This window comes from Nematolebias whitei, chromosome 8 (genome assembly GCF_014905685.2).
Source record: "Nematolebias whitei isolate Nwh7 chromosome 8, NemWhi1, whole genome shotgun sequence".
NCBI classification, from domain to species: Eukaryota; Metazoa; Chordata; class Actinopteri; order Cyprinodontiformes; family Rivulidae; genus Nematolebias; species Nematolebias whitei.
Window position 1 is genome coordinate 33,096,297 of NC_056505.1, and position 27,444 is coordinate 33,123,740.

At 41.7% G+C, this 27,444-nt stretch overlaps 2 protein-coding genes across 2 annotated transcripts in view; both read left to right on the plus strand.

The window, feature by feature from the left end:
- Positions 1-8,030, plus strand: part of snrnp27 (small nuclear ribonucleoprotein 27 (U4/U6.U5)) — a 9,266-nt gene extending 1,236 nt beyond the window's left edge. Inside the window, exons 2-7 of the mRNA XM_037681229.1 lie at positions 4,183-4,315; positions 5,718-5,833; positions 6,174-6,253; positions 6,499-6,563; positions 6,904-6,980; positions 7,564-8,030. Coding sequence (XP_037537157.1) covers positions 4,183-4,315; positions 5,718-5,833; positions 6,174-6,253; positions 6,499-6,563; positions 6,904-6,958 — 449 coding nt within the window. The 3' untranslated portion in view covers positions 6,959-6,980; positions 7,564-8,030. The remainder of the gene's footprint in view (positions 1-4,182; positions 4,316-5,717; positions 5,834-6,173; positions 6,254-6,498; positions 6,564-6,903; positions 6,981-7,563) is intronic.
- Positions 8,031-10,471: 2,441 nt separating this feature from the next.
- mxd1 (MAX dimerization protein 1) overlaps positions 10,472-27,444 on the plus strand; it is a 20,555-nt gene continuing 3,582 nt past the window's right edge. The window contains exons 1-3 of the mRNA XM_037681223.1: positions 10,472-11,338; positions 12,000-12,099; positions 22,768-22,797. Coding sequence (XP_037537151.1) covers positions 11,272-11,338; positions 12,000-12,099; positions 22,768-22,797 — 197 coding nt within the window. The 5' untranslated portion in view covers positions 10,472-11,271. The remainder of the gene's footprint in view (positions 11,339-11,999; positions 12,100-22,767; positions 22,798-27,444) is intronic.

The window sequence follows — 27,444 nt, forward strand, 5'->3', positions numbered from 1 at the left end:
GAGCACAGGATGCTCTCCACTGCACACCTGTAGAAGGAGGTGAGGACTGAGCTTCCCAGACCAGCTCGTCTCAGCCGTCTGAGGAAGTAGAGTCTCTGATGAGCTTTCTTGATCAGGCTGGTGGTGTTGTTGCTCCAGCTGAGGTTGTCATTCATGTGTACACCCAAGTACTTGTAGCTGGAGACCACTTCCACCGCAGATCCTCTTATGTTCAGGGGGGTGTAGGTGTGTTTGTTCCTTCTGAAGTCCACAATCATCTCCTTTGTCTTCTTCACATTGATGTGAAGGTTATTCTCTTTGCACCAGCTCTCCAGGTGTTCCACCTCTTGCCTGTAGCTGGACTCATCATTGTTTGTGATGCATCTCACCACCACTGTATCATCTGTAAACTTTACAATGTGACAGACTGGATGGGTAGCTGCACAATCATACGTGAGCAGAGTAAACAGGAGGGGGCTCAACACACATCCCTGAGGAGAGCCAGTGCTGAGGGTTATGGTGGAGGAGGAGAGGTTGTACCTTCAATTTTCCATTATTTTATTGAAAAACATACTCTTGAACAATATCCTAGAAACAATACAAACTTGTTTTAACTGGCCATGAGGTAGTGCTCTGAAATATAAATAAAATTCAGACAATTAAAACTGCAAAAAATCGGTAAAATCGGTTTCTCATGCAAGTATCGGACGATTTCCCAAAATTAGGGAAATTTGGCGAAAAATCGGCCGATTTATCGGTGCACCCCTAATTTGTCAGTGTACATTTTTATCTCCATAAAAATGTTTTGAACCAGTCTTGAAATGTTCAAACAACGTTAAGTCTCCAAAAGTTAATAGAAGCAACTAGATTTGTGCTACAGCTTTCTGCGATGCAGTGTGTTTTAGTTAAATATTACTAATTTTAATCTAAAAGCTTTTCATCAACACTTCATGCTTATATTGTCACGTCGCTTCTCTGAGGCAGTCTGCATTTATATTATCTTAATTGATGTGAGGTAATTTAACACAAGCAAATACAAGGTATGTTTAACCAAATTATAGGTAAACGATTCAAACAGGAAATTATTAAATGTTTCAGCTGGCAATAAGTTTTAACCTTAACTGATGGAGAAAATATCAGAGTTGCAAGACACGTCCTAAGATAAAGGTATTGCCCCGTTCCAGAGAGTTATGTCTGCATCAGTGAAAACTAAGATGAATGCTGAAATTAGTTAAATGGAGTTGGACGATTTTTAATGTACTGTATTGTAAAAACTCGTGAAGGAAAAACAATCTTGAAGAAATGCATGCAGCCAAGTGTTGTGATGAGTCCAGATTTACCCACCTGCAGGGTGTCGGTGCATTTTATTATATCAGTTGATTTTTTTGTTTTATGCTTGCTTGTATGTGTTAATGTACAGCACTTTAACCAATGGTGTTGTTTTTAAAGTGCTTTATAAAAAAAGTTGTGTTATTGTTGTTGTTATTGGTTGTTCCACTGTCTACTGTACAGACCTTTAAGAGACAAGTCCAAGTCCAATTAAACTTTGTGGCCAGAAAGTCACGGTTCGACTCCCAGCCATTCCCACGTGTGGTGACTCTGAGCAGGACACCTAATCGCTAATTGCTCCCTGGGCGCTTGCATAGCTGCCCACTGCTCCACCTGGGTGTATCTCACGTGTGATGGGTTAAATGCAGAGAACTAATTTCATCATTGTATGGGAACGTGCAATGATGACAATCTCAAACTTCCCTTACCTAGTGTTTTTTTGTTTGTTTGTTTTTTCCAAACCTAGTACTTCAGCTTGGGTACTTGTCAGTAGCAGTTACTGATATTTAAACATTACTGAACACACTGTCATTTTAAAATAACCTGTGTTTATCTTAAAATATCTTGACTTTTTTTGTCCTTAGTTACTTGCTCAGTAAAAAAAAAAAAAAAAAAAGGAATGGCATGGCCAAGCATAAAAGTGGTGTCAGTCTGGAGTATTGGTGTGTTTTTACTAGTACAAGTATTTGAGGTTGGCATCAAGACACCATTAGTTTGTATTGCATAAACACTGAACCAGTGCTATATTAGATTTGTGCTGTAAGAAAAGCTGAAAGTGGTGTATGTTATTGTGTTGATGGGTGAAAATAAGCATGTCTTCCATGGAGGAAGCTGAGTCGGGGGACTTTGGGATTGGTTCGTCCATAACCGTGGCTGAGGTTGCCAAGGTAGTTAAAAAGCTCAGAGACGGCAGGGCTCTGGGGGTGGATGAGATTCACCCTGATTTCCTTAAGGCTCTGGATGTTGTGGGGCTGTCTTGGTTGACACGCCTTTGCAACGTTACGTGGACATCGAGGACAGTGCCACTGGATTGGCAGACTGGGGTGGTGGTTCCCCTCTTCAAAAATGGGGGCCGGAGGGTGTGCTCCAATTATAGGGGCATCACTCTCCTCAGCCTCCCTGGTAAGGTCTATTCAGGGGTACTGGAGAAATGAGTCCTATCGTTGGTTGAACCTTAGATCCAGGAGGAACAATGTGGGTTCCGTCCTAGCTGTGGAACACTGGATCAGCTCTTTACCCTCACTAGGGTCCTTGAGGGGTCATGGGGGTTTGTCCATCCAGTCTACATGTGTTTTGTGGACTTGGAGAAGGCATTCGACCATGTTCCTCGGTGTACACTGTGGGGGGTGCTCCGTGAGTATGGGATTGGGGACCATTGTTACTGGCTGTTCAGTCCCTATACAAGTAGTGCGAGAGTTTGGTTCACATTTCCGGCAGTAAGTCGGACCCCTTCAGGGTGGGAGTTGGACTCCGCCAGAGCTGCCTGTTGTCACCGATTCTGTTCATAACTTTTATTTACAGAATTTCTCAGTGCATCCAGAGGGCGGAGGGTTTCCAGTTCGTTGGCCTCAGGGTTCCATCTCTGCTGTTTGCAGATGATGTGGTCCTGCTGGCGTCATCGTGCCGTGATCTTCAGCTCTCAATGCAGTGGTTCGCAGCAGAGTGTGAAGCGGCTTGGATGAGAATCGGCACCTCCAAATCTGAGGCCATGGTCCTCAGCCGGAAAAGGGTGGATTGCTCTCTTCAGGTTGAGGGTGAGGTTCTGCCTCAAGTGGAGGAGTTCAAGTACCTTGGGGTTTTGTTCAATTGTGAGGGAAGAATGGAGCGTGAGATTGACAGATGGGTTGGTGCAGCGTCTGCAGTATTGCAGACTCTGTACCGGTCCATTGTGGTGAAGAGAGATGAGCTGTAAGGCAAAGCTCTCTATTTACCGGTCAGTCTACGTTCCTACCCTCACCTATGGTCGCAAGCTCTGACCGGTGGTGACCGAACGAATAAGATCGCAGATACAGGCGGTTGAAATGAGGTTAATTTGCATGAAAGCTGGACTCTCCCTTAGAGATAGGGTGAGAAGTTCAGTTATCTGGGAGAGACTTGGAGTAGAACCGCTGCTCCTCCACATCGAGAGGAGCCTGTTGAGGTGGTTTGGGCATCTGATAAGGATGCTCCCTGGGCGCCTCCTTAAGGAGGTGCTTCAGGCATGTCCGACTGGGAGGAGGATTCGTGGAAGACCCAGGACACGCTAGAGAGACTATAAGTCTCTCAGTTGGCCTGAGAACACCTTGGAGTCCTCCCAGAAGAGCTGGAAGAGGTGGCTGTGGAAAGAGATGTCTGGACCTCCCTGCTCAAGCTGCTGCTCCCACGACCCGACTTTAGAATAAGCAGAAGATGATGGATGGCTGGATGAAAATAAGCAGAAAGCATTGTTGTAGACATGCTGTCTTATCTATAGTTCATCATATTACTCATGAAGCTTTTTTAACTTCTACAAATGTATCTGAACTAATTTATCAGCGTCACACAAACTACTCTGGCTTCAGTAGAAGTCTTGGCCTTTCTCCTCAGTCCCTGTTATCACTAGATGGCTAACATGTGCTGAAAAATCATCTACTTGTTTTAATCAGAATACTTTATTTTCTACTAATAAAAGAATCAACATGGTGAGTCAGTCTTCACTGCACAATTTTTATTTACCATTTGATAAAGAACTCCAACTCGCTATTTCAGTCGTAAGGGAAATCCTCAGATGTTGTCCAGGATGCACATGCAGGTTGTGTGAACATATCTAATGGTATTGAAGAACGTCAGTGCATGGATAGCAGTCTGTGAAATTCTTCACCTATTGTTGTGGTTTCTTATCCTTCCTGCTGTCAGAGAGAAGACGATCTCGCTCTACTTCTCGGGAGCACGAGCGAAGGCGAAGGGAGAGGGACCGCTCTCGTTCTAGAGATCGGGAGCGAGAGCGCCGCAGAACTCGCTCACGGTCTCCACATAGGAGGCGCTCAAGGTGAGTTAGTCATTTCCTATAACATCAAAGTTCATGCTCAATAATCAAGGCAGAAAAATCCAACAAAATTAAGTCAGGTCCTCTGGACGGTTTCTTTTTGTTGAGACGTTTCGTCTTTCATCCAAAGACTTCATCAGTCCGAGGAGCTGCAACAAACTCAGTCTTTATAAAAGTCAAACTGGTTGGCCCACTATGTGAAAGTGCTATTTATAAGACTGAGTTTGTTGTGGCTCCTCAGACTGATGAAGTCTTTTGGATGAAAGACGAAACGTTTCAACAAAAAGAAACCGTTCAGAGGACCTGATTTAATTGTGTTGCATTTCCTATAACATTTTTCTTTTTTGGGTCAAATGTGTTGGCGACAATACAAACTAAACATTTACCGTATTTTCCGCCGTAAACTTCACACCACCCGATGAGTCGCATCAGTCCAAATATGTCTAATAAAGTGGAAAAATCCATAAATACGTCGCATCTATTACGTGTCACCACTGACAACCCGGAAATATGGGCCGGTGTTGTGCCAAAAACCGACGGGCTGCCAAATGATGGCTGTAAGAGCGTGCATGGGAGTATTTTAACAAGATTAACACTTAAAAACAATTATTTGTTTGCTCGACGTTATAGTAAAGGCGTGTCTCAGTCTCGCTTTTCCTTAATAAATGCACTTTTTCAGCTGCATTTCAAAAGCCGATACAACACAGGAACGTGCAGAGGGCGACTCGTTGTGCATTTCTTTGAAATTTAACAAGATAAGCACCTAACACAATTATTTGTTTGCTCAACATTGTAGTAAAGGCGTGTCTCAGTTGAACTTTTATTTATTAAATGCACTTTAATGGTTAAATTAGCTGCATTTCACTGGGGCGGTGCAGTGAAATAAAGCTGATTTGACGGTTGCTCCAAGCAGCGAGCAGAATGAAGGTGGCAGTCTATGGCAAGCCAACTGTGTCATTAATAGTCACTTTTTTTACCTATTACATGACACAACGGAATGCCATATTACTCGAGCGCTTTCTAGCAGCTGAAAATGGTAGTGTTAAATGTTTTCCATGTCAGAATGAATGAAAAGTCATATCTCAGGCAAAAATTGGTTTATAGATATGGGGGAAAATTCATAAATGCATTACTTTGGCGTATAAGTCGCATGGCATGCAAATTATGCAAAACCCCGCAACTTATAGGGTGAAAAATATGGAAGCTCTTGGATGGCAGTGTATATGTTCATTGCAACTTTGGACCAAAATGTCAGTTTAGTTGTCAAAGCCAAGTGTTGTATGTCTATTGTACTATTCATCTTTTAAAAAATCTTTGTAAATTTTGAACATATCGTTAGTAGACGTTTCGTCTCTCATTAGTCGTGATAACCCGTCCTGCAGCTATCTTTGTGCTCCGTGTTCAGGTCTCCCCCCAGGCGTCATCGCTCCTCCTCATCCTCTCCTGTGAGACAGAAGGATAGACGCGACGATGAACGCAAAGATGGGAAAGAAAAGTCGGCAAAGCCTGTCCAGATCTCAGGTAGTACACAGTCATATAAAGTGTTGTGTTTTCATCATTGTATTCCCATACAATGGCAAAATTGGCTCTCTGCATTTAACCCATCCACCCCCAGGTGGAGCAGTGGGCACCTATTGAAGTCACAGCAATTGGGGATAGGGTGTGCTGCTCAGAGACACCACGAGATGTGCAATGACTGGGGATCAAACCTGGGACTTTCTGGTCCCAGTCGGCTGCCCTGCCTCTACCCCCATCTCAGCCCCCATGTAGTTTTAGCAAGAATGCATTTTTTCCATTGTCCTGGACATTATGTAATTGTGCTTAAGCAGCTTGCTAAATAATTTTCCCTGTGTTTTGACAGCGGAGGACATGGAAGGCAAAACAGAAGAGGAGATTGAGATGATGAAGCTGATGGGATTTTCTTCATTTAATTCCAGCAAAGTGAGTGCGTCTTTCAGCCACAAGATGGCGCCATTGCTTTCAGATGGTGTTAGTGTGCTCCACTGCCTAACTGAGTTCAGTCACATTCATTTTTTAATGTTTGCACTTTGGCTGACTTGTTGCTTTATGCATCTTGGTGTTCCTCTAAATGGATTATAAAACATAATTCCACCTGCATTAATAAATATTTTACTTATAAAGTGTGTGTGACCTCTATGCTCCTTTCGTTTATGGTTTTTCCACAGGGGAGGAAAACGGACGGATCAGTTAATGCATCTGCAGTCAACGTTACAATGAAGAGGAAATACAGGTATATTTACACCAACAAAATCATTATTTAAACACCAAATGGTTTCTAGGTTGTGCAGCATCTTTACAGAGCCACTTAGGAATAAAAACAAATGTAGTTTTTGTTTTATTGTAGTCATCGTAAAGCTCCTGTTGAGCCTCAGCTCTGTTTAATGTGAAGGAACAGTTTTGACCCTCCTCAGCAGTGAGCATTCACAACACCAACAGCTGTTGCAGTAGCCAATCATCTCAGCAGCTGTTTCTATGCAGAGAATCCTGCACTCCTATTGATGCTTGATGATGTAATCTGCAAGTGTTGTGAGGGAAACAGTGATGCAATGTTTCCTTCAATCTTTTTGTAGGCAGTACATGAACAGAAAGGGAGGATTCAACAGACCACTGGACTTCATCGCTTGAACATATCAATCGCTTTTAAAAGGTTTGCCCCGTTTCCTCCTGCAAGAAGAGAATACCAGTTAAATGTAATTTATGATTCAGACAGTCTGTGTGTATAAAATGTTTCTTTTTTTTTAAATTACAAAATGTAAAAAGTTGAACCTGCACTCATTTACAGATCAGTGCTGATTGGTGGAATTTTTTTGTTGTTTTTTTGACATGGATGATGGTATGAATAAAAACAAATTGACAAATCTAGTTGTAGTTCTTATGAAAATGTTTATATTTAGACAATTGTTTTGTTCGTGCACATTGACATTTACCCGTACATGAAGGCCAAGACATCTAAATGACAACCACTGCGCCTCACTTTAGATTCAAGTCCTCTTACATTGGAATGGGGTCCTTGGAATTTTATTCTTATTAAAACTTGTTTTTTCTGGAACCATAGCCACTCGATCCATTCAGCAGGTCTTAATAATGTCTGGGTGTGTGGTTCAAGTTCATGGTGTATTGTTTAAAATTAAAGTTTACATCTTTGCATATGTGTTTTATTAGTTAAAGGTTATCTGCTTAAGAATAAAATGTCTGCAAATCTATAAAATGCATTTTGTTCTTGTCTCCAGATCCCCCAACATTTGATTTTTGCTGGTTCTTTCCCTCGTATTCAGACTTTAGCGATGACTGACTACATGTGACTTCTGACACAAATGTTAGCTGTATTGATTGTTGTTGGGTCTTGTGCTGTTTGATTGCTACCTTCTTCTATTTTTAAAGCTTTTATTTTCTCAAGCAAAGTTTCTCATTCAAAGTGTTTGAAAGGAGGGTTTTTTCTTCAGATCTTAAATTGGCATCAGAACAACAAATTTTTGTCTGAAACTCTAGAAACGGTTTTCAGCGTTGCAGCCTCTGTCTACATTTTCCAAAGCTCAAGTTTTGTTAATAAAAAGGCGATGTTCCAGTTTGGTGCTTGAGTTTGTTGTGAGCACGTGTAGTGGTGATTGGAAGAGTTCAAATATTAAATGTGTTTCTGTTTATTTATACGTCCCGTGTCAACACTCGCCTAGTAATTAATAAAACATTTTGAACCATTCTGGCAGATTTTACTTTTACTCGACTAAGATGTTCTGAAATATTTGAACTTCTTTATTGTTATTTGGAAAAAAAGGTAGTTTTTGTATTTATTGTTTTTACTCAATTCTTCCTTTTCTGGTCACGGGGGGTCACTGATACCCATGTCCAGCTGTCACTGTGTGAAGGGCAGGGGACACCCTGGACAGGTCTCCAGTCCATCACAAGGTCACACAGAAACAAACAACCATTCACTCTCTCACTCACACCTAGAGACTATTTAGAGTTACCAATCAGACTAACATGCATGTTTTTGGTCTGTGGGAGGAAACCAGAGTACCTGGAGAAAACCGATGCATGCACAGAGAGAACATGCAAACTCCACTCGGATAGGCCTCCGGCCGGGATTCATTCTGACAACCTTTTTGCAGAAAGGCAACAGCTCTCCCAACTGTGAGACACGACTCTAGTTCCCTCAACACCAGAGGTCATTCTCAGGGTGCACTGCCCTGCATGTTCAGCTTATTAATCATGCCACTAGTAAAAGGTATGAAGCACAAACTTTAAACATCCAAGTCAAGCATACTGTGGAAAGAATTTAAAAAAATCCACAAATCATTCCCACGTTGCACGCAGACTTGTCCTTTCTCGCACACACACCTGGTTCAAACTTTGATCATCTCCCAAGCGTTGTGGAGTTGTGCAGAAGCTCGTTGATGAATGTTTGGAGCAGAACACCTGCACAGGGTGCACACTCAACCAGGGTTTGGGAACCCTTCTGCACCATCAAATGGATGAAGATGCATTCTATACGCAGATGAAGAAAGTATTAAAAGCTGTTATTTCTGCCCAGTTAGTTTGGCTACAGTTTTGATTCCAGCTGAAACATTTTAGCACACAGTTTACAAAATCTAGCTGAAAAGTAGGCGAGCCTCAGCGTTGAAGCATGCAGCGCCTCACTGATGGATATTAGAAAGTAAAAGTGTTGAGAAGCAGATAATTTGGAACAACTTGAAAGATCACGAGAACGATGACGAGTCACAACTCAGAATATAATTCTTTTATAGTGCAAGCAAATACATGAAAATAAGGTATGTGTTTAAGGAGCTGCTTTAAAAAAAAAAGCTTTATTTATGCCAGGTTACATGTAGCCAGTAAATTCAACAAGTGCATGCCTGTCATAAATGCTCGGGAGGCAGAACAGCCAAATGCAAGACGTTGTGTTTATATTACCAAGCTTGGGACCAGTGGGGTAACCAGCAGCACCCCGTATTACAACATGGTGAAGTCACTTTCCAGCTCCTCAGAGGGACCATGAGGACCAAACTGGACCTCCTGCTCACAGTTACTGTAATAAAGTTTGTAAGTTCAAGTTATCTCCTACTTCAGCAGGAAGACTTTCACTTTTTTGTATTTAAAAATATAAAATCGGAAAGCATTAATTTCACAAGCATCTCTAAAGTTCATGTCTTGAACACAGTGTACTCATGTGGATGTAGGTACGTTCCTTATTTATTTACCAGCGCATGAGTTGGCCAAAAGTGATGACGAGGGCGGAGTTTATCCATTATATTTTCAAACAAGTAACATGTTAGCACTTAGCAGGAAGGTAGAGTGGGAGCTAATGAATTATAAATATGGTTCATTAACTTTTAACTAGATTTTAGCATTGAAACACCAACAGGAGAGGTGTAGACTGCTCCTGCTGCTTATGTAAGACCAGTTTTTAGTGTGCGGTGACTCTTGACGAGCCGTTAGGTGGGTCGGACTATATAAATGAGGCGAACCGTATCTGCTACGGCTTGATTTTACCATCCTGAACGGCTTTGGTTTTAAGTAATTTATTTATTTATTGTACCATTCATTTTTATCAACCAATTTGCATTCAGATTTTTCAGCTCATTCTCAGATTGTGTGTGTGATTTTTTTTTAAAACCTGTTTGCTTGTAAGATTTTTTTTGTTTGCAATAAAGTTTTATTTAAAAAAAATATGCAAGGAGCCGGCTCGTGGGGGTGAGCGAAATACGTTTTGTGATAGGACCATCTAAGACGTGTAAGAGGACGAATCAAGCCAATCCTGGAAGACAAAATAAGGCAAACAACACAGTGACAGCCAACCGTCATCATCCACCGCGAAACAGCATGGCAGAGGGGCGTGGCTACTGTTAAAGGGGCTCGTCATTTTATAAGCTCGTGCTCTTTTCAGCCAATAGCCGACGAGTTCATCAGAAAACAGCCAATCGCGACACGTACTCACAACGTCCGGAAACGCAGTCCATTACGGCTCCCGCCCGTGTACAAACTAATGGAACTTGGAGCCAAAATGGCTGAACACGGTCCTCGGTGGCGGTCTAAGCCAACCCCTTTTATACATTGATAGACTGGAAACCCAATAAGAAATTGAGTTGTTCTCTTCAATATCCAATCAGGTAACAGCAAACAGAGGCTTTGTGTTACTGTACACTGGGTATCTGCTGTCCACATCAACAAGCCTCAATTTTGGATGCACTTTGGCAAACTGTCGCTCATGTCAGTTGTTTCATTTAACGAGACGTATCACGCGTTATCCGCGATAACCAGTACATAACTAGCAAGCCCAGAAGGTTCCGTAGGAATAGGTTAGATGACAACGCCTGCTAAACTCAACAACTATAGTTTTTTTATTCTTTCTCATACCAGGCAAGTGCAAACAGACTGTCATTTTTTTTAATCGCTGGCTGCTGCTCAATAAACTACAACCGAGCTAGCAAGGACTCAGTCGGTTTTTTCGCCTGCGCTAACGTTAGCCAACTTTTGTTGTTGTTTTTCCCGCAGCAGTACTGGCGACAAGATATTCCTCAAACAGTCTTTTGTTTAATTTTTTGGGCCTACTTGCCGAATTTTCCACACACACAAAAAAAACCCGTACACCTAAACAAGACAACTTTGCTAGCAGATTGGTTTCATATTAATAATTTTGTCCGTCAGGAAGTGTTAGCGTCGACTAGCCGGTTAAATCGCCAAGCCCTTAATCATTTTTTTAAGTGATCTACAAGGAAGAGACCAGTTTCGCTTTTTACAGACTGCTTCTTTTATTCGGGACCTTTAACTTTTAAAAAGATCAACCGATAACCTGCAGGAGCGAGTCTTAACCGTGACCTGTTAAGACATTAACCGGCAGAAAACAGCAAAGCATCTTGGTGTTCAGAGAGAGGAAAGACCTTTGCTACAGTCACGGAATCCCTCACTGGATTGTTCTATTATTATTTGTGTTATTGTTGAAAATGGCGGCGATCGGAATGGTGCAGATGTTGATCGAAGCAGCCGAATACCTGGATCGCAGGGAACGAGGTAAAGTAACATTTTATTCAGACTGCAAGTTCTTTTTCCCAATAAGAACATTTACACGATTGTTACTTTGCACTAATTCTGAATTTCTGCACATTATTTTACAGCTGCATTAAAAAAACTGGTTGCTTGCTGCACTTCATTAGTATATAAAGTCACATACTATATATTAACATTGTCAGTCTGCACAGCATGTTCTTTATCTAGAAAGGTGCTCATCGTCGTGTTAATGGTGCTGATAAGACCGATCATAAACACGTTTAGTACATAAATGCATGCTGCAAAGATAAAGGTGCATATTTTTGATTATGCAAAATTATCGCACGTTTCCAATATAGTCAGCTGTACAGGAACACGGTGTTTTAGTGAAGACTCCTCCTTTCCTTCTGTTGTGGTTTGCTGGTGAGGTTTATTGTAGTTCAGGATGACATCATTGTCCAAGCTGAGAGGAGTGGGTTGGGGGGGGGGGGGGCTGTATAAAAATACTGCATTAAATCCTTTCCTTGCATGCATGCACCTCAGCATAAAACACTGCAGCAGAGATCATAAAGCTCAAAATGTGACACCTTGCACTATTCCTCCCCCAGACTTGGCTTGCTCTCAATGTGGCTATATTTTGCAGAGAACAGAGCATGTGACCACTATGTTGTTTATTTGCTTGCAGAAGCCGAGCATGGTTATGCCTCCATGCCACCTTTCATCAGCAGTCAGGAGAAAGAAAGCCTGAAAAAGAAAAACAAAAGCAAGAAAAACACAAGTAGCAGGTAAAAGTGATTCAGCTTCTGTGTCTGCAGACTGTGTGTGAATAGGGCTGCTGCTCACTTGCACTGAGCAGTCTTGATTTAAACACTCAGCTCTTATCGCGGCTGTATTCTGAGGACAGGAATATGATGCAGAATTACACCCATTTTTACAGTAAAAGAAAATGTGGCAGCTGCACAGCTGTTTCCAGTGTTACTCCTCATCAGTGAAATAAAGCGACTCCTGTGTGGTTATTTGAATCTGCCTGTCGATTTGCTGCTCTTGTTTTTAATGCCTCCACTCTCAGAAACAGAACACTATCACTTGATGTACAGGTGCATCTAAAAAATTAGAATATGGTGGAAAAGTTCAATTTTGTGCCAATCATTTAACACAGTGAAGCTCGTATACTGTATTAAATAGATTTATTGTGCACACAGTGAAATATTTCAATCCTTTATTTCTTGTAATTTTGATAATTATAACTTACAAATAATGAAAAAACAAAATTCAGTGTCTCAGAAAATGAGAATATTGTGAAGAGGTTCAGTGTTGTAAACTCGTGATGTCTCACCCGAATCAGCTAATTAACTCCTAGACATGAGCTACAAATGTCTCATTCCTCAAGTCCAGCCATTCCTGAACCAGAGACATCAGAAGTGTCTTCCGGCTGAGGAGACAAAGAACTGGACTGTCTCTCAGTGGTCCAATGTCCTCTTTTCAGATGGAAGTAAATGTTCATGTCATTTATAAGTAAATGTCCCAGAGTCTGGAGGAAGAGTGGAGAGGTCCAGAATCCACGTTGTTGAAGTCCTGAGTGAATTTTCCACAGTCATTGATGGTTTGGGTCCATGTCCTCTGCTGGTGTTGGTCCACTATGTTCTCTGAAGTCCGCAGTCTACGCAGCATCTAGCAGGACATTGTAGAGACTTCATGTTTCCTTCTGTTGATGAGATTTATGGAGACGCCGATTTCATTTTCCAGCAGGACTTGGCTCCGCTCCACACTGACAAAGGGACCAACTGTGGAATATTCTCATTTTCTGAGACACTGATGTTTGGTTTTTCATTGTTTGTAAACCATAATCATCAATGTTACATGAAATAAAGGCTTTAAATATTTCACTCTGTGTAATGAATCTATGTAAAATATGAGTTTCACTTTCTGAAATGACTGACAAAAAATGTTGAACTTTTTCACAAATAATGTCAGTAGTTCAAAAGCTCTGCGGCAGCTGGGCTCTGGGTTTGGATGAGATTTCTTTATTTCCCTGTGAAAGATTCCTGATCCTGAAGATCCCTGATGAGATTTCCCTGATTTCCTTAAGGCTCTGGATGTTGTGGGGCTGCATGGTAGACACGCCTTTGCAATGTCACGTGGACATCGGGGGCAGTTCCACTGGACTGGCAGACTGGGGTGGTGGTTCCCCTCTTCAAAAAGGGGGACCGGAGGGTGTGCTCCAATTATAGGGGCATCACTCTCCTCAGCCTCCCTGGTAAGGTCTATTTAGGGGTACTGGAGAAATGAGTCCGATCGTTGGTCGAACCTTAGATCCATGAGGAACAATGTGGGTTCTGTCCTGGCTGTGGAACACTGGATCAGCTCTTCACCCTCACTAGGGTCCTTGAGGGGTCATGGGGGTTTGTCTATCCAGTCTACATGTGTTTTGTGGACTTGGAGAAGGCATTCGACCATGTTCCTCGGTGTACACTGTGGGGGGTGCTCCGTGAGTATGGGATTGGGGACCAGTTGTTATGGGCTGTTCAGTCCCTATACAAGTGGTGCGAGAGTTTGGCTTGCGTTGCCGGCAGTAAGTCGGACCCCTTCAGGGTGGGAGTTGGACTTCGTCAGGGCTGCCAGTTGTCACCAATTCTGTTCATAACTTTTATGGACAGAATTTCTCAGTGCAGCCAGTGGGAGGAGGGATTCCGGTGCGGTGGCCTCAGGATTCCATCTCTTATTATTTGGAGATGATGTGGTCCTGTTGGCGTCTTTATGCCATGATCTTCAGCTCTCACTGGAGTCGTTCACAGCAGAGTGTGAAGCGGCTGGGATGAGAATCAGCACCTCTAAATCTGAGGCCATGGCCCTCAGTAGGGGTGGATTGCTCTCTTCAGGTCGAGGGTGAGGTTCTGCCTCAAGTGCAGGAGTTCAAGTATCTCTGGGTTTGTTCACGAGATAGGGTGAGAAGTTCAGTTATCTAGGAGAGATTCAGAGTAGAACCACTGCTCCTCCACATCAAGAGGAGCCAGTTGAGATGGTTCGGGAATCTGGTAAGAATACTCCCATGGCGCCTCCCTAGGGAGGTGCTTCAGGCATGTCCGACTGGGAGGAGACCCTGGGGAAAACCCAGGACACGCTGGAGAGACTATGTGTCTCGGTTGGCCTGGAATGCCTTGGGGTCCTCCCAGAAGATCTGGAAGAGGTGACTGTGGAAGAGATGTCTGGACCTCTCTGCTCAAGGGTTGAGTTGTGGGTGAAGGACATTTTGGTAGGCAGGGCGCTCGGTTCTGTTGACAGGGCAGGGCACCCTTCTTGTATAACGGTAGGGGGAATACTGATGTATGTATGTATGGATGAATATTGTAGTTTTTTAGTGCAGTGTTTGTTTTTTGTTCTTAACTGTTCAATAACCATTTTAGCTTTTGATTACTTGTTGTAATATGAGGAATGTTCAAACTGTTTTTGTCCAATTTATTTGATTATTCATCATTGTTTTCTGTTCATTGAAATTATTCTGTTTAGTGGTTCTCTAAAATGCCATATTCATGTGGATGCAAGGCTGAAATTATAAATAAACCTTTCAGTTTTTATAAAAACCATTCCCATGTTTAAGGGACCTTGGATACTCGGGTAAAGAGAGAAACCTGAATACCACATGGTGATAAGCTGGATCTGATTGTGAGGGAAACTTTTGGATATTATTTGGCATCTCATCAGGATGCTTCTTTTGCTTCCTTCCTTTGGAGTTGTTGATTTCTTTAACATTTCTAATTAGGAGAAAAGGGAATTTCGCTGCAAAAAGGCTCAGAACTTGCTGTAGGGACTATAAGGACCTATAAGTTTAGTAGGCAGGGCGCTCGGTTCTGTTGACAGGGTGTGGCACCCTGCTTGTATAATGGTAGAGGAAACACTGTAATGTATATTAAATGTAGTGATGTATATATTAATTTTGTCCATTATAAATTTAAAAGCATTTATGGTTGGCACATTCATTGTCTCTATAAAAAAAAATACAGTTCTTTGCATTTGATACAGCTAGAAATGTGATGAGACAAATTAGTTTTCTTTGATTGTCACCATGCTTGACAAGATATAGGGCATGTTTTCAATTCAGTGCATGTCTTAACATGCTTAGTAGCACTACATAAGTAGACGTGCAAAGTGTAAAAATAGTAGGACCAGCTTGGCGTGTTGAGTAGATGACTAGCTGCTGTTTGTTTGTCACTGTTTCCAGTGAAACCTATCCTACCATCATTTAATGTACCTGCCCCTTTTAGGATTGTCTAAATATGAGATTATGATAAACTGTCATGAGTTTCTCATTGGTTGTGAGCACCTTTCCAGCTTTGACTCATTGCTCTTCAAGGGGATCAGAGCTAAACTAGTTTGTCATATTAGTTTCTTCAGGGTTGGGCTGATCTGATGTGGTCAAGTTATCAATGCAGAGGATGACCAGTACTGTTGCTGAAAAAATTGGCTCCCCAAGGAAATAGCTCATTTCTGCTAAAGAATGTCGACTCTTTAATTGGTCCTCCTTCTTTCTACTTTTAACACATTGGAAAATAAAGGTCTTTCATGGCTGTATGCATGTGTATGTTTGTAAAACAAGATCTCAATGCCCTTCTAAATTAAGATGCTTTTCAAATACTTGGGTATGTGAATAGTGGGGGAGGGGACAGCATCATCCTGGTGTGTGTATCTGTGTCAGTAGTAGTGATTCCCCTCATTTCCTTCTCTCCCTTTAATATTTTTTTCTTTCATCTTCCACAATACCCCTCTCTTCCACAATGTTCCTCTTCCTCGTTTTCTTGGTTTTTATTCATCAAACATATTAGTACATGTTAGCACAGAAAAGTATGGTGCTTCTTGTACAGGAGCCTTTTAGCACGTATTAGCATGCATTGTTGTTCAGGATTATGACGTTGGTTTGGCTGATCGTGGAAGATTCTCGTTGTTGGCTGAGTTAAATGACAGATGGACTGGTAAATCACCCTGGAACAATTTAGTGCTCCTGCTCAATTTGATTGGTTTATATTTTACATCTAGGATTTCAAAAGAGACAATCCCTATTAGCTGGTAGAAGCTGTTGTCAAGAGATCAGTATGGCCTACTGAGAATTACTACTGTACGATGTTAGAGTAGAAATTAAAAACAACATTAATTTTCATTAAGTGTTCCCTAAGACCAGTTAATTCACAGATAGTGTGTGTAGCCACTTCATTAATACCATTTTAAATTAGTACAGGGACTAAAGTAGTTGCTACCCAACATACAGTAGTTGCTCTCCCTTATTGTTGCCACTGAATGCACAAGTGACTGTTTTTGCCAAGGTAGGTGTGTGTGCATTCGTTTGTCTGTACCATTAGTAAAATGTCTCCTAGACCATTGCATGGATTTTAATTAAAACTCAAAGAGCAATCAATAGATGTATATTTACAACTGACTAACAGTTGGAGTCAGCTCTATTCAAGATGGCTGCCACAGTCCAACCTTAGCAAAAAGCAAAACTTTTAATAACTTAGCCAAGTTTACAGATTTTCATAATGACTTTTTTTTTGTGTAGTAGTAGTAGCTGCGAGTCCATTACAACACTAATTCTGAAGGCTAACTAATCACACAAGATCCATTTTTAAAGCTTTCTGATTAACTGTTGTAGTCAACTCAGTTTTGTTAGGAAAATATCTCATAGACAAATCATTGTTCATTCATTCATTCAACCTTCATTTAGACAGGTAAATCCCATTGAGCCTCCAGGACTCATTTACAAGAGAGACCTGATTTCAGCAAAGAATGATGACAACAATGGACAACAGCGACAACAATAGACAGTTATAAAAGTCATACAATTTTTTTTCCTTTTTTGTTTTTTAACAAATAGGATGGCTAAAAAAAAAAGAAAAGAAAAAAAAAAGAAAAGTAACAAAAACAGCTAGATTCTAAGGCGAATGTAGAAAACTAAAAACAGGAACATGTCTGCATTGGTCCCTGCCAGGAGTCCAACAGATTCTTAAAGCCACTTAGAGAGGTCAAGGTCGAGAGCTTCACATCTTTTTGTAAGATATTCAAAGAAACAGGAGCGGAGTAGGAGAAGGAGCTTTTGTCTAGTTCAGTTCACACTGAGGGAACACTGCAGGTAATAATGTCCTGAGAGCGCACGCTGTAGCTGCACTCACGCAGAGACATGAAGGAGGAGATGTATGAAGGCAGCAGACCAATTGTGAAACTCAGAAAGAAATGGTTGGATGCACGTGTACAACTGATCAACATTTAGAATATCAGGATAGGGGCAGCATGGTGGCCTATTTGTAGATTTGTTGCCTCTCAGTGGGAAGATCGCCAGTTAAAATCCCGTCCTGGGACTTTTCTGGGTGGAGTTTGCATGTTCTCTCCGTGCATGCGTGGGTTTTCTCCGGGTACTCTGGTTTCCTCCCACAGACCAAAAACATGCATGTTAGGCTGATTGGTAACTCTAAATTGTCCCTAGGTGTGAGTGAGAGAGTGAATGGTTGTTTGTCTCATTTGTCTTTATGTGTCCCTGTGATGGACAGGAGACCTGTCCAGGGTGTCCTTTGCCTCTCACACAGTGACAGCTGGATATGGACACTAGTGACCCCCTCGACCCAAAAAGGAAGAAGCAGGTAAAGATAATGAATGGATGGAAGGTGGCTGCCACAATTTTTTTCCACTTAGTGTTCCCCCACCATTACTCAAAGATGGTGCTTCACCCTTGCAGCAAAACCAATCACCCTGCCTAGTGCCTACTGACATCCCCCTACATACCCCCTCACCGCAAAAAACGGAAGTGTAGCAGAGATTGTTGCTAAGGATCGGTCACCACAGAATAAGTGGCTTTGACATGCTCAAACCCTGAAGAAGGAAAAGCCAAAAGAAGATTGTTTGCACTTTGAGTATATTGGTCTTTGATTTATTGCAGTCCAAACCATTCTTTCAAATATTAATGTGATAAAAAATATTTTATATAATTGTTTTGACAGATTGTGCAGCCCTTTTTTTTTCCAGCTGCAAGTTGATACATTGATGAAAACCAGTAGAGATTTAGTTCAGATTAGATGAGTAAATCACTTTTCAGCCTTTTTACCATGTCTTAATTAAAGTGGCACTAACTTTCTTAAACTGAACTCAAATAAAACAGAATTCCTCCATGTTGGCACCAAGTCTACCCTATCCAAATGTAATAGTTTCACAATTAAAGTTGATGATTCCACAGTTTCTCCCTCCTCTTCAGCTAAGAGTCTGGGTGTCATCCTTGATCTTTTGAATCTCATGTCAATAACATTACTCGGTCTGCATGTTTTCATCTTCAAAACATCAACCGTCTCCGTTCATTTCTTACCCCCACCAGTACAGCCATCCTTATCAATGCTCTAGTCACCTCTCGATTAGACTAACTAACTCCCTCCTCTCAGATCTTCCTCTCAAAACCATCCATAAACTTCAGCTTGTTCCAAACACAGCTGCCTGGATCATCACTAGAACTACATCGAAGGAACACATGACCCCTATCCTTAAAGATCTCCACTGGTTACCCATAAAATATCACATCAACTTTAAGAGTCTCCTCCTCACTTTCAAAGCTCTCCATAACTTGGCACCTCTGTACTTCACTGATCTTCTTTGCTATTACACACCTGCCCGAAGTCTTGGCTCCTCTCTATCCATCTCTCTTGTTATACCTCCTGCCAGCTTGACACCCATGGGATCCAGAGCCTTCTCCCGCAAAGTCCCTCATCTCTGGAACTCTCTTCCACACCACATCCGTAATTCTGACTTTCTGCTCTTATTTAAATCTAACCTTAAAACTCTTTTTTTTTTTTCAAACTTGCTTATTCTGTTTAACGTCATTATGTATTTTATCATTATTAGCATTTGATTTTATTGATATCTGCATTTTATTGTTTTTATCTTGTATTTCTTGTTTGGTGACCTTGAGTGTTTTGAAAGGCGCCTTCAAATAAAATGTATTATTATTATTATTATTATTGACGCTTTGATACCAACACCTTACAAAATAATCCAATTAAGAACATTATAGGTAATAATTTTGGCTGCTTTTGTTTTCTACTGTAAACTAGTTCCATATATCACACACATGATCTTGCCATGGTGATTACTCACCAGTGATTTTTACGCCATAATCAAAATAGTTATAAAATCTTAATATAAAGTTTATGTAATTTTGCAAACCATGTCCCAGTTGAGAATAAAACTTTGAGAGTCTCAGTTTATTTATCTGAAATAACTAAAGCATTCAAAGCAGAATCACTTCTTTTCCTGGTCTAACTTGAGCCGTAGCGTCATGGTGTCTTACGTGTGGAGGGTCAGATTGACATGAGACTGGATCAGGGGGTGCAATATATTCAGAGCCCAGAAATCTAGCTTGAATATGCAGTCTTTTTCCAGCAAGCACTGTTATGTCACCAGTGGCTGTCTGCCCTTTATAGGAATGTACACTAGCTGGAGAGGGCCCGGCGAGAAAGAGAGCACCCTCAGTACTGCCTGAAACACGATGATGCACACACACACACACATACACACATCCCAGTTTGCCATGGCAAGAAAACTGAGTGTACTTGCAGCCTTTCTGGATCGCCTCATGATGTTAGACATTTTTTTAACTAGTTGTAATTAAACACAGTTTCGATAGAAACTTATCAAATGTGGCAACATCATTTCTTTACATCAAACTGTTTGAAACGGCCATGTTGTAGTGATGAGCACTGCTGAAACTGCGGAAGTTATTTTGAGAGTCGTGGTGGGTAGGACGGGGTATCAGGGTTCAGGTAGAGGTAGAGAAGAATTTAAGAGTGATGGGGTGAAGCCCCCCCACCCCCACTAAGATCAGACTTGCAGATTGTTGTTCTTTTCTTAAAACCTTTTCTGATCTAATCACCTACTTTGTCCATCCCATTAAGGGCCCAGCACACTGTATCCAAAACCGAACAGTCGACTTGCGGTCGGACGTGGTTGCGACACGTTCGTTTTCGCACACACCTTTCATAGTCCACGAGACACACAGCGCAGAGCTCCCCTCCCGCTGCAATATCACTGCAGTGTTTCTTCCCACCAAGGTCTCCACTCCATCCCTACATCCGTCTTTTGACCACAAATCTGTCATGAAGAGAGCGCCACATTTCTCAGCAGACAGACTCCTCCATGTACAATGTCTGCGCGATCTCCAGCCAGGAGTTTTTGAACATTTGACTATCTCCGTGTGTCTGTAAGACTTGTACAGATGAATGTCCAAGCGCATTTCCACATTGACAAAAACACACTACTTGGACACTCCTGCAAGAAAAAGGTTGGTTGGGCCTTGTGTCAAGAAGGGGTGTGCAAAGGTACTCTGAGAACAAAATGACACAATTATTGTCACTCACCTACGTCAATGAGAGCTTCAGATGGAGTATGCAGGCCCTGTCCTTATGGGTACACCAAAACCTGTTCCCAGTATGGTGGAACAACATTTTTGGGTTAGAAGTTAAGATTTAGGACTAAGATGTGGACTGAGTTTCATTTCGGGTTATTCACGCACTGGTGACTAACCTGAATAATAGCACTCTATTGCTAGACTTAGATCAGGGTTAGGCTCCAGAAATGAATGGAAGTAAATACAATGGAAAGAGACACAAACTGTGTGTGTTAGCTCTAGTCCAGTGTGATAGTCATACTGGCCACAACCACACCTCCAACTCCTGTTTTACCTGCACTGTGTTCTGCCCACTCCCACCCACACTGCTCAGGACTGCATGTACAGTGGATGACGAGGCAGCATGAAGGGACTTCGTCCTGGCTACTCCAGCCTTTGTCTTTGGTTACTGTTGTTAATAGGCCTTCATGATATGTCTTTGTATGAAAAAGTGGTTGTTAAGAAGATTCCTCTCTTTAATCCATTATAAGAAACACAATACAATTAGCTTAATGTTGTCTTTTCATTATAATGCTGCACATGCATTCAATCTGATAATGTTTATAAAATAGTTAAAACTCCAGCTTTTGTACAGGGCTCATGGATGAACCGATGGCAGTAAGGTTACTTCAACCTTTACGCTCTTATCGCAAATTCAAAACACAGTCGGTCTGTTTGACCCTGTGGTTTTGTTGGAAAAATACCAAATGTTTTGGGGTTTTTTATAGTTGAGAATCAACAGCTTCATCACTTTTATTTCTGGAAATTATCCAAGTTTGTAAAAGAGATCTTTGTATAAAAGATAACCACAAACTCAGCAAATATAGAGTTTTACTGGCTGATTACTGGTAATTCATTTGCAGGGGTCAACATGAGCGGTTTCCATTTGTCCGAGACGATCTGCTTTCCTCTCATAAAACCAGATCTCTCCTCGAGGTTGTCTGGTCAACAACCAAGAGAAATAGACATGAATTAAAGTTTTCAGTCATCGCGACTGACTTCTGTCATTTGAAAAAATAAATAGGGGTGAAAAAAAGTGTTTTCAACCATCCCAATTTGGGCGGGGAAGTCCCAGATTTTGCCCTGGTCCCACGTCCCATGTGAGGAGGGTTGTGACACCCAAATGTCCCACAGTAGACAAGAGCTGGCTGTGCTCACCTGTTCATGCTGTGTGTGTGGGAGGGGGGACACAGAGGGGTTGTTCCACAAGCGTCCTGCAGCAGCAGGAGTCAGGTTGACATAAAATGTCTATATTGGCTGTAAGGTGCATTTTTCAGCTTTCATGGAGTTTTTCTGATAGCACAAATTATCACAAAGTTGCAGTAATGCAAAGTGAGCTTGAAACAAACGTCATTGATGCTCAGAAAAAAGAAACATTTTGTTGTTGAAGTTCAGGTATGTTTACTCATTGTTGCAGCCATCAACCATCATTCATTAGGTTGAAAATCTTTGCTAATTAGTGTGCGTGTGTGTGTGTGTGTGTGTGTGTGGCCACAAGATGGCTGACTGAGAACATTAGTGTACAGTAAACTTTGTATTTAGTGCAATATACTTGAGAAATTACATTTTTCTTAAGATTTTTTGCCTTTGTTCTTTTAAAGGTTGTGTAAAACCAAAAGTACTGGCGTTCAACCAGATGTTGTCTCGTTTCCTTACTTGTACCTCTGATTTGTAGTTTGGAGGTTTTCTTGGCCTACATTAAGCTGCAGATTTCTGCTAATCTCAATTTGTCTTTCTGTGTTAAATCTCTTGCTTTTGTGTAAACAAGTGTACAAGCTACGAGCTAAATTGTTTTTATGGGTTTTTTCTACTCTGGAGTTATTTTATCTGATTAAAAGTAAAAGTTAATAAAATAGGGTTCATTTTCCTGTTAGAATCTAATTGTATTCGTTTTTATTGACTGCTCATGTACTACCACACAGCTTCACTCCCCTGCAGTGACTCTAGGACTGTAGCGATGGCATTTGAAGATGGGAAACCTTGCCCTGTTTGTTCATTTCTTTTCTTATTAGGTTTTGTTTCTGACATTGTTTTTTTTCTTCAGGTCTACACACAATGAAATGGAAAAGAACAGGTATGTAATAAAATCTTCCTATTTGTGTTTGGGTTTACATGTTTGTGCTGTTCCTGAATCCATGAATAGTGAAACACAAGTTCAGTTTCACAGCATCCAAATTCTGAGTCTGACTTGTCACAGGTGTCTCCAGCACATTTCACGAGCTCTGTGGCTGTTTTTTTGACACCTAGCTGTCCTCTGACTGAACCCACCCAAGAATGTTCAGGTCTAAAAATCACACCAGAAATGGATAGTTATTGATGAACTGGTCCAAATCTGCTCGTATTCATTTCAAATGTGTGTTCCAGTAGAGGGTGGCTGCCAAGGTGGGTACAAAGCATGTTTAGTGGGGTATGATGTGGACGGGGATGGGCAACAAAATAATGTGCATGGCCTGACATTTCTAGAAGACGTTCACATGATTAGTCTATGATTTTCCAAAACTGGCAACTCTTAACGACGACCATTTGGCTCTCTTGATTGCAAACATCCAAAATGTATTGAGAAAGCGTCTGAAAATGTGCGTATATTCTTGAAATAGTGAGTCACCAACATCTTCTACAGTCGTAGCCACGGGATATGCTAGCTTTACTGTAAGTTTTGGGATTCCCCTGAAAACAGTTTTCTTAACTTGGATTCTTTCTTAAAATTGACCTCAGACTTAACAGCATCATATCATCAGATGTTTACCAGTAGATACATAATTTTAAGGTCAATAAAATCAACTGTTTTGTATGTTGAGGTTTCTCTAACAAGGTTGAGTCAGGTCCTCTGGACAGAGTCTTCTTTATTGAGATGTTTCGTCTTTCATCCAAAAGACTTCTTCAGACTGAGGAACCACAACAAACTCGGTCTTATTCATTGGCAGTAACAAGCAGCCGTCATTGATTGGTCGCTGGGCTGACGGTTCTCCTTTTACAGGTGGACAGTTAGTTTTAGCTTTCACCAACAAACTGGCTGACCCACTATGAGAAGGTGCTTTATAAAACTGAGTTTGTTGCATGTTGAGGTACGTTTTTAAAACCAGAATGTGTATACCCTCTGGGTCATATAGGCGTTAGATTTTTAAAATCACTCAAATAGAATTGATCTAAAAAAAACAATTATTGTGGAGTGTTTTGTTTTGTTTTAAAAAGTCTTTTGATATTTAAGCACTTTAAGCTCAGCGCTTCAAAAGGATTCACTTTGTCCTCCTGACACTTGAACAAGCACATGAGGTGTGTTTGTTGGATCAGCTGATTCAACAGGACCTTTGAATGACAAACAACTGTCCAATGAAACAACACAAGAACCGTCTTTACAAGAGTTCTTCAAAATCTTAAAGAGCTGAAGATTTATCATTCTACAAGACAAATATTTACATGTCAGTAACTATTAAGACGTGTATTTTTTTCAAACAGAGACCGTGCAGGTCTCTGAAGATGGGGAAAGGAAGATCGTTAGCTTTTATTTGAAAAGAAAACTGAGTGGGATAGTTGATCTGAAACAACAGCTCAGTAGAATGGGCTACTGTTTCCTCAGTCTGCGTTCAGTACTTTGTGGTCCTGTACACCTCGAGTCCAGTAAGTTAAAATTATAACCACATGAGAATATTTGTATCAAGTTTTTCAGAAATACGGTATCAGACGAGCAGTAAATTAGTCTGTTGAGTAAACAAAAGGCGTACAAGCGAGACCCACCTCCCTCTCTTGAGCTCACTGAAATAACCATACAAACATTTAGACTTTCTGTGGTCGCCCATAGAAACCAGAGCATGCCTGTCTGTCTGTGTGCGCCTGTTTACTTCCATGTAACTTGACTCCAATCGCCACCACAGTTTCTTCGCACGCAAGGTTTTCTGTGCTGGCCATGGCCACCCTCTTTGCGGGGTCAGAAGGTGAACACAGAGACAGTGAGGTGATTTACTGCTGGTGAGGCAGAGTTCTCCAGCTGACCTAAATGTAGCGCTGAGGAGATAATGGAGCTGATTTTAGCTGCAGGGAATAACACAGCTGTAGCTGGTTGCCATACTCTCTGTAGACAATAACCATACGTGTTCAGTTTGAAACTGGGTTCTGTGTTTCGGCTGATAAGGCAGCAGCTCCACGTACATTCTCACCTATTGACACAGTAAACCTGAATAACCTGCTGCTGACGGTGTGCTTCAGTTCTGCTGCTGTTTGTCTCACCGACCTCTGACCTGTGCTGTTTCAGGCGTCTGCTGCTCATCAGTGTTGTTTAGCAAACATTAGCTCGCCCTGCTGATCCCTTATTATGTCAGAACAACACGGGTGGGGGCATTTCCTTGTTATATAATGGCACTCTGGACGCCCTTTGGACTGAGTCAGCTGTGAAATAAACACTTGTTTTCACCTGCTCACTACAGCTCTCTGTGTGCGTGTGTGCACGTACAGGCACACGTACACTCTGCGTATGGAAGGGATTCAGTCCCTCTGCCCACATTCAAATCAGTCATAGATCTCTGTGTGCTCAATTTGAATAAGTTGTTCAGGCGCTGACGCTCACATCAGCCCAGAGAAGACAAAAGCACATTTGAGCACTCGCAGTCAGGAAGAGCCCGATGTGCACGAGCCCACTCACTGAGGAAACACAAGCACACAGGCACGTACACACTGGTGACGAGGCTGGAGCTGGAGGTGTGTGTTGTGTAACTGTGGGGTCAAGTGGCTGCCACCACCCACCAGACCTGAGGAACTGCCAGTTGGATTAGAGCTGCTGCAGGAACTCATCAGGGACGAGAACTGGAAACCATTTATGTGGGAGTGGGGCTGGGGGGAGGGCTGGTCTCAGGACTTTTCAAGCTTTGCACATTATTCCCCCCATGACAAACTATAGGTAGAAGCCAAATTTGATAAATGTCTTTTTTTAAAACCTTCTTGAATTTATTTAAAATCTTTAAAAAATTAAAAGCACTGGCATTTGCTTGAAGAGGAAGAGCCTGCATGACATGTCGTGGCTCGTGAGGGAAACACGTTTTATTACATAACTCGGTTTTTGCGCTTGCTGCCAAAAGACAAAGGCAGACAATAATGTTTTCTTTCCAATATATTTGTGTGTTCATGTGCCTGTCTGTTAGCAAAATATCTCATGAACCACTGGATGGATTTTGATAAAACTTGTGAAGTAATCATTTGATGTTCATCTACAAGTGACTTATGTTTGGAGCCAGTCCACTTTAAGATGGTCACCACAGCTAAACAACTTTAGCCAACACGAGATTGGCTTTTGATCAGTTTTAAAGATAATGAACAAAAATTTGATGTACAAACCGGATTCCAAAAAAGTTGGGACACTAAACAAATTGTGAATAAAAACAGAATGCAATGATGTGGAGGTGCCAACATCTAATATTTTATTCAGAATAGAACACAAATCACAGATCAAAAGTTTAAACTGAGAGAATGTATCATTTTAAGGGAAAAGTCTGTTTTTTCCAAATTTCATGGCATCAACAAATCCCCAAAAAGTTGGGACAAGTCCATTTTTACCACTGTGTGGCATCCCCCCTTCTTCTTACAACACTCAACAGACGTCTGGGGACAGAGGAGACCAATTTCTCAAGTTTAGAAATAGGAAGGTGCGACAAAGAAGGTCCAAGACGATTGAACAGTTAGAGGCCTGTATTAGACATGAATGGGAGAGCATTCCTATTTATGATGCACCAAATGTTCTCTATAGGTGAAAGATCTGGACTGCAGGCTGGCCATTTCAGTACCCGGATCCTTCTCCTACGTAGCCATGATGTTGTGATTGCTGCAGAATTTGGTCTTGCATTATCGTGTTGAAAAATGCAGGGTCTTCCCTGAAAGAGATGACGTCTAGATGGGAGCATATGTTGTTCTAGAACCTGAACATAGTTCTCTGCATTAATGGTGCCTTTCCAGACATGCAAGCTGCCCATGCCACAAGCGCTCTTGTAACCCCATACCATCAGTGATGCAGGCTTCTGAACGGAGCGTTGATAACAACTTGGGCTATCCTTGTCCTCTCTGGTCCGGATGACATGGCGTCCCAGTGTTCCATAAAGAACTTCAAATCGTGACTCATCTGACCACAGAACAGTCTTCCATTTTGCCACACTCCATTTTAAATGACCCCTGACCCAGTGCAAACGTCTGAGCTTGTGGAGCTTGCTTAGAAATGGCTTCCTCTTTGCACTGTAGAGTTTCAGCTGGCAACGGCGGACGGCACGGTGGATTGTGTTCACTGACAATGCTTTCTGGAAGTATTCCTGAGCACATTCTGTTATTTCCTTGACAGTGGCATTCCTGTTTGAGGTACAGTGACTTTTAAGGGCCCAGAGATCATGAGCATGCAGTAGAGTTTTACGGCCTTGACCCGTACGCACAGCGATTGTTCCAGATTCTCTGAATCTTTTGATGATGTTATGCACGGTTGATGATGATAACTTAAAAGTCTTTGCTATTTTACGCTGGGTAACACCATTCTGGTATTGCTGCACTATATTTCTGCACAACAATGGTGGAATTGATGATCCTCTTACCATCTTGGCTTCTGAGAGACACTGACACTCTGATAAGCTCTTTTTATACCCAATCATGTTGTCAATTGACCTAATTAGTGTTAATTGGTCTTCCAGCTGTTCGTTATATGCTCAATTTCCTTTTTCCAGCCACTTATTGCTACTTGTCCCAACTTTTTTGG